Below are 9,723 nucleotides of genomic sequence, written 5' to 3' on the forward strand. Positions count from 1 at the left end.
CTACTATAATACTGCTCCAATGTACAAGAATATAACTACTATAATACTGCCTTCTATGTACAAGAATATAACTAGTATAATTGTTCCCAAATGGATAGAAATGTGACACAGTACTGGTAGAAGAGTTTGTACATATGATTTTGCTCCCCATGTTGTGTTATATCTATTTTAGTACCGTCCATATTATGGTCAGCCTCTACTTTGCGTGGTTCACGTGTACGTTGAGAGGCTTTGGATGAGCTGAAATGCGTCCTGCTGTTTGTTACATGCATAAAAAAAGCAGCATAAAACTACAGACACATGCATTGGGCGTTTCTGCATGTTCTTTTCGGTGTATCCGCCTTTTTACTGTATGGGCTAGACGATTTGTCAGGTACTTTTCATGGGTGTTGTTTGTATCGTCCTGCGAGTTATAGGTATAATGATGTGATTATATGTGATTATTATTATGCGATTAAATATTATAATATGTGGTTATTATTATGTGATGATTTACATAGGAAATTCCCATTATTCTGGCTTATTAAGTCCTGACATTTCTACTTTCTGCCCTAATATTGCTTGAGCTGCCGTATTGAAAGGGATTGGGAAATTGATGTGCAGTACATCGATGCCTGGCGACATGAAACTCCTTAGTAGTATTTTCCTGGCACTGCTTGTATGGTCCATTCACCAGGAGACAGGTGAGTGTCCATCATGATCATTGCACAGGGAGGGATCCTGATCTCTGAGAGCAGAAGAGTCACTCTAGCTTTCAGTTAGTCCACATTTACCCCATTGTTGTCCCCTATGTTTATGTGTGTCTAAGGGGATTCTCATAGCTGTATTTCTAAAAATTCTAGAGTATACAAAGAGGTATCTCCTGGGGAAGAGAAGCATCTCACTAGAGCCACCTTGTGAATGTGGCTCCATATGAGTCAAAATCTGTGTTTTTTTTTAACAAGCCTTGGGATTTGACAAGGGAATATAGCAAAGCTAAATATTCATCTGTAGACAGCTGTTTTGGGGAGCTTGCCCATCGTCAGTACAGAGTAGGATTCCAGCTGCCAGGGTGCAATACCTTGAATGAGACTTAGGCAGGGTGCTAGGTCTACTTAAAGAGACCAGTCCTGTATAGAGACTTACTGGAGTGGACTGGGAACTTAAAGTAGCCCTGGAGAAAAACTTAAAAGTTGCCCTGTGTTGTAGGCAGGTCCAAATTGATAGATGGTGGGCCAACAGAAGTAGGCAGGTGGGGCCAGCAAGACCGTAGTGCAGCACAAAATACCACCACAGCAGAACCAAATACCACAGTGTAGAACAAAATACCACACCAGAAGAACCAAATACCATAGTGCAGCAAAAAATCCTGCCTCAACAGAATCAAACAACATAGTGCTGCCAGTCAGTTGCATAAGTATGTAATGCTCCTAAATTAATATTCAGAGCATCAGATATTTATGTACCCAGCGAGCAGCCATGAGGAAGGCTGAGGCGGCCACCTGGGCATCGGCCCACCGGGAAGTTATATTGCCAGTCTTACTGGAACCACTTTATATCTACAGATGGATATATTATTTTTCCCCATGGAGCATTGCCAATAAGTCTTCATACAATGGAGTATTTCCAGTAAGTCTCCATATAGGACTGGTCTCTTTAAGGAGATCTAGCACCCTGCCTAAGCGAAAAGTGCTAGAGAAATGAAGGACTGATCCACAATGATCTGCCCTTTCAAGAATTAGGTTGTTGTGCCCAGTTCTATGATAACAATGTTTTTCTATGGTAATAGCCTCATTGTTTACCCCATTGCGGTACCCTAAGACAAGGTTTATTTGAGAGCAGTAGGAATCAGGAAAGTGTAGAAATGGGAGGTTGTCCATATCATAGCGACACATTATCTGTTCATTTATTCACTGGTTTTTGCTCTCCCATTGTAGGAGCTTTCGACTTGTCCGGCCCAAAAACCTACCAGGTTCTGATAGGATCTGACGTCGTCCTCAGGTGCACCTTTATTGTGGACCAGCTTCCTGTAGACACAAAATTTCTAGCCATACATTGGTTTTTCATGGGTAAACAGGTTCTAACGTATGACAACGTGCTAAACGTTTCTCGGCTGGGACTGTCCATGGACCTCCAGGCTGCTCTTATGGGGGATGCATCTCTGAGAATATCAAAAGTGAAGATTTCAGACAAAGGTGTATATAAGTGTCTGGTCGTATACAGCCCTCACTCCAAGATGAAGGAGATTACGCTGGACGTACAAGGTAAAGAGCTTGCACATTCATGTGAACAGTAGTGGTTGACATTTTATTAAGATTTGATACTCAACTTTTGGAAAGCTTAGTGATAACCTAAGAACTGAATTGAGGGTCATATTGGTTGTCATCCAGCTTAACAAAACCAGCTATAACCTAGAAATTGCTGAAATAGAAGTTTTGACAACTTACAAGAGAGGATGACTTAAGGACTCATTTGGTGGCGGAGGAAGGGTCTCCTTTATGCTGGTGGTGATCTTCAAAATATTAGGGAAATCAGTTTATGGATCTGGAAGTTGTGGCTTTCTTCTCCCAATTTTAGCTCGTCCATCAGTGAAAGTAGTTGCTAAATCTGTGAGTAGAGATGAAGAGAACATGCTGCATTGCTCCATCACCGGATTTTACCCCTTGGACATCACCATCGCCTGGCTCTGGGGGGCTGAGGCCATAGACACGTATGTAACATACAAGCCTCATAGACAGGAGGATGGCACGTACAGTGTGAACAGCACAGTGGTCATAATCCCCACCGATGACAACTGGAATGAGACTATTACCTGTAAGGTCACTCACCCGTCCGTGCAGTATTCTCTCCTGGAAACTTTCCGGCTGACACTGAGAGGTGAGTAAATAAGGTGACATTGTATTCAGACAGTCAGTAAGGTAATCGGTTGGTAGCCCATTTCATTGGGGCTTGTCTTCGGTGGCATCACTGCTTGTGAGGTATTTTTTTTTCCTGGTGGTCTAGGTCTGGGGGTTAGTAAATATCTTCCCTGGCAGTGCAGAAGTCAATAAATGATTTCCTGGTGGTCTAGAAATGAATCATCCCTTGTAAATTTATGGTATTGATAGGTAGGTTATAAACTAGATATAATGTTCATAGCGACATAGGTTTACGGGTTATATTACTAATGCTTAGTGGCATGGAGAGGATTAGCGGTGAATACTATTATACTTTGCCGTCTGCTTGTCCACACCTCTGTTGTCCCTCAAAGGGGAGGATAATGCGACCCGAAGTCCCACTCCTACCCACAAACAACATCCAAACCTATACAGCACCACACCCCGCCTGTAGATGGCGATACTGCGCAAACTGCACACATTGACATATCATGCACATAATGCAGCATTTTTTAGACATTCTTGGTTATATATATTATTACATGTTTAATGGGCGGTGGGGTGAGCTTGGCTCACACATGGATGTAGAAGTCTCTGGAGGCTCTCCGCACTGGAGATATGTAAAGAGATGGACATCGGAAGCTTCTACACTTCCTATCACTCATCCCATTGAAGGACACTACATTCACCAGCTCCCCAGCCTGAAGTGACAGATAACAGAGAACAATAGATTGCGTCCATCCGCAGTGTCCTGTAGAGCTCGTCTTTGTCTCTGCTGCCTCATGACTCAGAGATTGAACGTTGTCACCGTCCGTCCTGTACCTTACATAGAAAATGACTGATTTCCCGCAGCCACTTTATAACCAGTAACCATTGCTCCTCACTGGTGACGGCAGGACTCTGGTGGTATGTCATGAAGCTTCCTCCACTATAAGGTAGAAAGTTCTAGACCTTACATCACACAATATACTGCACCCCAAGAACTGACAGTCGTTCTTCTCTCAGAAGGGTCTCTGGACTCGTCTTGTGTCTCCATCCTAAGTCTACTCATTGGGGTCCCAAGCGCTGTCTTCCTGGTGGCCGCACTGGTGACATGCTGGATATGGAGGACGCCAGGTGAGGAACCCAAGTCTGTCCTAAAGAAATCATGTCTTATATTCCTCTACTGAGTTTGTGTATCTAATATTATCCTGTGTGATACCATCTGCTAAGCTGTGTATCTAATCTTATCATGTGTGATACTGTCTGCTGGGCTGTGTATCTAATCTTATCATGTGTGATACTGTCTGCTGAGCTGTGTATCTAATCCTATCCTGTGTGATACTGTCTGCTGAGCTGTGTATCTAATCCTATCATGTGTGATACTGTCTGCTGAGCTGTGTATCTAATCCTATCCTGTGTGATACTGACTGCTGAGCTGTGTATCTAATCCTCTCCTGTGTGATACTGTCTGCTGAGCTGTGTATCTAATCCTATCCTGTGTGATACTGTCTGCTGAGCTGTGTATCTAATCCTATCCTGTGTGATACTGTCTGCTGAGCTGTGTATCTAATCCTATCCTGTGTGATACTGTCTGCTGAGCTGTGTATCTAATCCTCTCCTGTGTGATACTGTCTGCTGAGCTGTGTATCTAATCCTATCCTGTGTGATACTGTCTGCTGAGCTGTGTATCTAATCCTGTCCTGTGTGATACTGTCTGCTGAGCTGTGTATCTAATCCTATCCTGTGTGATACTGTCTGCTGAGCTGTGTATCTAATCTTATCATCTGTGATACTGTCTACCTAGTCTGTGTATCTAATCTTATTATGTGTGATACTGTCTGCTGAGCTGTGTATCTAATCCTATCCTGTGTGATACTGTCTGCTGAGCTGTGTATCTAATCCTGTCACATGTGATACAGTCTGCTGAGCTGTGTATCTAATCCTATCCTGTGTGATACTGTCTGCTGAGCTGTGTATCCAATCCTATCATGTGTGATACTGTCTGCTGAGCTGTGTATCTAATCCTATCCTGTGTGATAGTATCTGCTGAGCTGTGTATCTAATCTTATCCTGTGTGATACTGTCTGCTGAGCTGTGTATCTAATCCTATCCTGTGTGATACTGTCTGCTGAGCTGTGTATCCAATCCTATCATGTGTGATACTGTCTGCTGAGCTGTGTATCTAATCCTCTCCTGTGTGATACTGTCTGCTGAGCCGTGTATCTAATCCTATCCTGTGTGATACTGTCTGCTGAGCCGTGTATCTAATCCTATCCTGTGTGATACTGCCTGCTGAGCTGTGTATCTAATCCTCTCCTGTGTGATACTGTCTGCTGGGCTGTGTATCTAATCTTATCATGTGTGATACTGTCTACTGAGCTGTGTATCTAATCTTATCATGTGTGATACAGTCTGCTGAGCTGTGTATCTAATCCTGTCCTGTGTGATACAGTCTGCTGAGCTGTGTATCTAATTCTATCCTGTGTGATACTGTCTGCTGCGCTATGTATCCAATCCTATCCTGTGTGATACTGTCTGCTGAGCTGTGTATCTAATCCTGTCCTGTGTGATACTGTCTGCTGAGCTGTGTATCTAATCCTATCCTGTGTGATACTGTCTGCTGAGCTGTGTATCTAATCCTCTCCTGTGTGATACTGTCTGCTGAGCTGTGTATCTAACCTGGTGATATGTGATACTGTCTGCTGTCTCTAAAGCTATAATACATAATATTGTCTGCCGAGTCTATATATCAAACCTGTCGTGATACTTTCTGATGAGTTTGTGTATCTAAGCCTGTGATGTGTGATACAGCACTGACGTAGCTAATCCTATAGCAGGTGATACAATACATAGATCGGGCACTGTGCCGTAGACTTGCACCACAAGCTCATGATTACACTCCTGTTATTTATATTGAGGGGGGTTGGGAAGTGTCTCTATAGAATAAGGATTTCCTTCGCTGATGTATTTTTCTTTGATCTTTGTGCTTCCTTTACACAGTTTGTAGACGAGAGCCCCATGCGGACGACGATGATGATGATGATGAAGAAGCACCCCGTCCTTCACAGAACAGACATTCACGATGCAGCCAAATGTTTTGCCGATCTACAGAAGAAGAAATATCTGCGTCAACAGAGAAAAATTCTTTAAGAATGTCACAAGACGAAAGACCTTCACCTCCAGTGCCACCACGATCAGGATGTTAAAGACCAGTGCCACCAGTATCAGCATCATCAAGACCAGTGCCTCCACTATCAGGATGTTCAAGACCTTCATCACCAGATCCAGGTTCTTCGTCACCTGCAGTAGAAGACGCATTGGCTCCATTGCTGAGAGATATGGTGGAACAAGGTCTTCAGCAGAGCGGCTTTTTCTCTCGTTCCTGTAGGTTGGCACAAGTCTGCACATGCGTCTCTGTAGACAACGTGTCTCAGGATCAGGTCCATCTCCATGAGCTTAGATCTGTGGCCATTGCAGCAGACTAGGCCCTGATAGAAATCAGCTTTCTCGTCCCCAGACCTCTGCATACAGTACAACAATGGCCGCGATCCCTCTTATTACAGCACGGGGATTTGTAGGCTGTCCCCGGGCAGGATGTTCTGCTTGGACAATGCATCATTTCTTTTTTTTTAGGACAATACTGGTTTGATGAGCACTGAGAACGGACGGCGGAGACATAGTGCTGGGAACCTACAAGAGAATGACAACTTACCTACTGGATACCAGACGTCCAGGCCCGTGGGTGGACGTGGCACAGGTATGCACATAACCATACACATGCATGCTCGGCTCTGCTGAGTGTTCACGCGTTCTCAATCTGAAATGCGGAATAAGCCGCTGCCTGATACATCTGTTGGGATATTACCTCCCTGAGAACAAAAGGATTGGGCATGTTTACATTCAACTGACTGGTCCTTATCTCCATCAGAAGGAGTCGGGAGTCCCCGGACATTAATCTGATGTGTATGGCCGGCCTTAGGGACGGAGGCTTCGATAGCGGTATGCAGTCCAGTGGTCGTACACAGAGCAGTGGAGGAGGGCTCCTGCTGCAGTCAGTTGCCTTACAGATAAAAGGAGCACAGGCGGGAATCTTTTCTATTTATGCACATTTTTCACTCCTGATTAGATTATTATACAGAATAGGATAAAAGGTGAGGAGTGTGTTACACACTGCGCTCATCTGTCAGCTTCACTCCCTTCATGGTGCGGTATCTGCCACCCTTCACCTTCACGGTCTGGAGTTACTCAGGTCAGGAACATGAATGTACATTGGACTGAAGGAAGAGGATGGAGAAGAAGGCGCCGCCAAACCCAAATCCACCCCATGTACCATACTCTGTGTATATACAGGCGGTATACGCTGTGACCATCACAGGTTTTCTATTTTGTTCCCTGCAGGACATTTCCAGATACCTCAGCGGTAAGTCTGTGCGAGGCTATAATGTATATCATATACGCAGCTGACAGTGGAATTATAAAGGGGGATCCGTTCCTGGAGGAGACAACTTCCTCCATCTGCTGCGTCACCCATGGTCCACGGACGTCACCATGACTGGGGCACAGGTGGTCTTAGCATTGCATCACCAGGAGCAGAGAGAGGGGAGTGCACAGCAGGTGGTCCTCCAGGACGAGTGACCGCTCCGCAGACACGTAGACAACCTCCCTGCTCCTCTCCTATTATCAGTCTGTGGATGTGACTTGAAGGGGTCTCTACTCACTGACCCAGAGCATGGAGACCCTTGAAATCAAAAGAGAAATATGTCACTGACCCCAAACCTGATGGTTTTCTAATCTTTGTGCAGGCGGAGGAGCCGCATCAAAACCTGAAGAATGACTTTCCTCACAATCCGTGTGATGATTTATAAAGGATCATTTCCTCGGACTCCTAATACTAGTGCAGAGCGCTTAATGTTTAGCTTCACTGGTGTATTATATGTTATTAAAGGTGTCCTCTTCTCAGCACCATTACAGTTTATACAGGTGTAAACACTGGAGTCACTGTGTACATACATTACTTATCCTGTACTGATCCTGAGTTATATCCTGTATTATACTCCAGAGCTGCACTCACTATTCTGCTGGTGCAGTCACTGTGTACATACATTACTTATCCTGTACTGATCCTGAGTTACTTCCTGTATTATACTCCAGAGCTGCACTCACTATTCTGCTGGTGGAGTCACTATGTACATACATTACTTATCCTGTACTGATCCTGAGTTACTTCCTGTATTATACTCCAGAGCTGCACTCACTATTCTGCTGGTGCAGTCACTGTGTACATACATTACTTATCCTGTACTGATCCTGAGTTACTTCCTGTATTATACTCCAGAGCTGCACTCACTATTCTGCTGGTGCAGTCACTGTGTACATACATTACTTATCCTGTACTGATCCTGAGTTACATCCAGTATTATACTCCAGAGCTGCACTCACTATTCTGCTGGTGCAGTCACTGTGTACATACATTACTTATCCTGTACTGATCCTGAGTTACATCCTGTATTATACTCCAGAGCTGCACTCACTATTCTGCTGGTGCAGTCACTGTGTACATACATTACTTATCCTGTACTGATCCTGAGTTATATCCTGTATTATACTCCAGAGCTGCACTCACTATTCTGCTGGTGCAGTCACTGTGTACATACATTACTTATCCTGTACTGATCCTGAGTTACATCCTGTATTATACTCCAGAGCTGCACTCACTATTCTGCTGGTGCAGTCACTATGTACATACATTACTTATCCTGTACTGATCCCGAGTTACATCCTGTATTATACTCCAGAGCTGCACTCACTATTCTGCTGGTGCAGTCACTGTGTACATACATTACTTATCCTGTACTGATCCTGAGTTACATCCTGTATTATACTCCAGAGCTGCACTCACTATTCTGCTGGTGCAGTCACTGTATACATACATTACTTATCCTGTACTGATCCTGAGTTACATCCTGTATTATACTCCAGAGCTGCACTCACTATTCTGCTGGTGCAGTCACTGTGTACATACATTACTTATCCTGTACTGATCCTGAGTTACATCCTGTATTATACTCCAGAGCTGCACTCACTATTCTGCTGGTGCAGTCACTGTGTACATACATTACTTATCCTGTACTGATCCTGAGTTACATCCTGTATTATACTCCAGAGCTGCACTCACTATTCTGCTGGTGCAGTCACTGTGTACATACATTACTTATCCTGTACTGATCCTGAGTTACATCCTGTATTATACTCCAGAGCTGCACTCACTATTCTGCTGGTGCAGTCACTGTGTACATTACATTACTTATCTTGTACTGATCCTGAGTTACATCCTGTATTATGCTCCAGAGCTGCACTCACTATTCTGCTGGTGCAGGCACTGTGTACATACATTACTTATCCTGTACTGATCCTGAGTTACATCCTGTATTATACTCCAGAGCTGCACTCACTATTCTGCTGGTGCAGTCACTGTGTACATACATTACTTATCCTGTACTGATCCTGATTTACATCCTGTATTATACTCCAGAGCTGCACTCACTATTCTGCTGGTGCAGTCACTGTGTATATACATTACTTATCCTGTACAGATCCTGAGTTACATCTTGTATTATACTCCAGAGCTGCACTCACTATTCTGCTGGTGCAGTCACTATGTACATACATTACTTATCCTGTACTGATCCCGAGTTACATCCTGTATTATACTCCAGAGCTGCACTCACTATTCTGCTGGTGCAGTCACTGTGTACATACATTACTTATCCTGTACTGATCCTGAGTTACATCCTGTATTATACTCCAGAGCTGCACTCACTATTCTGCTGGTGCAGTCACTGTATACATACATTACTTATCCTGTACTGATCCTGAGTTACATCCT

General features: G+C 44.0%; 1 protein-coding gene across 1 annotated transcript; it reads left to right on the forward strand.

The window, feature by feature from the left end:
* Window positions 1-565: 565 nt before the first annotated feature.
* On the forward strand, window positions 566-6,043 carry LOC121008692 (natural cytotoxicity triggering receptor 3 ligand 1-like). The gene is made up of 5 exons (XM_040441389.1): window positions 566-683; window positions 1,917-2,243; window positions 2,557-2,856; window positions 3,861-3,971; window positions 5,838-6,043. The coding sequence occupies exons 1-5, from the start codon at window positions 596-598 to the stop codon at window positions 6,041-6,043; spliced, it is 1,032 nt and encodes a 343-aa protein (XP_040297323.1). The 5' UTR covers window positions 566-595.
* Window positions 6,044-9,723: the final 3,680 nt, after the last annotated feature.

This window comes from Bufo bufo, chromosome 7 (assembly GCF_905171765.1).
Source record: "Bufo bufo chromosome 7, aBufBuf1.1, whole genome shotgun sequence".
Taxonomy (NCBI): domain Eukaryota; kingdom Metazoa; phylum Chordata; class Amphibia; order Anura; family Bufonidae; genus Bufo; species Bufo bufo.

What these genes read in the sequence shown, in the direction of transcription:
- LOC121008692 (XM_040441389.1), top strand. Translation starts at nt 596, where the DNA reads ATGTGCAGTACATCGATGCCTGGCGACATGAAACTCCTTAGTAGTATT. An exon ending in GATTACGCTGGACGTACAAG is followed by an intron (nt 2,244 to 2,556) that starts GTAAAGAGCTTG and finishes TCCCAATTTTAG; the next exon opens with CTCGTCCATCAGTGAAAGTA. An exon ending in CTGGATATGGAGGACGCCAG is followed by an intron (nt 3,972 to 5,837) that starts GTGAGGAACCCA and finishes TCCTTTACACAG; the next exon opens with TTTGTAGACGAGAGCCCCAT.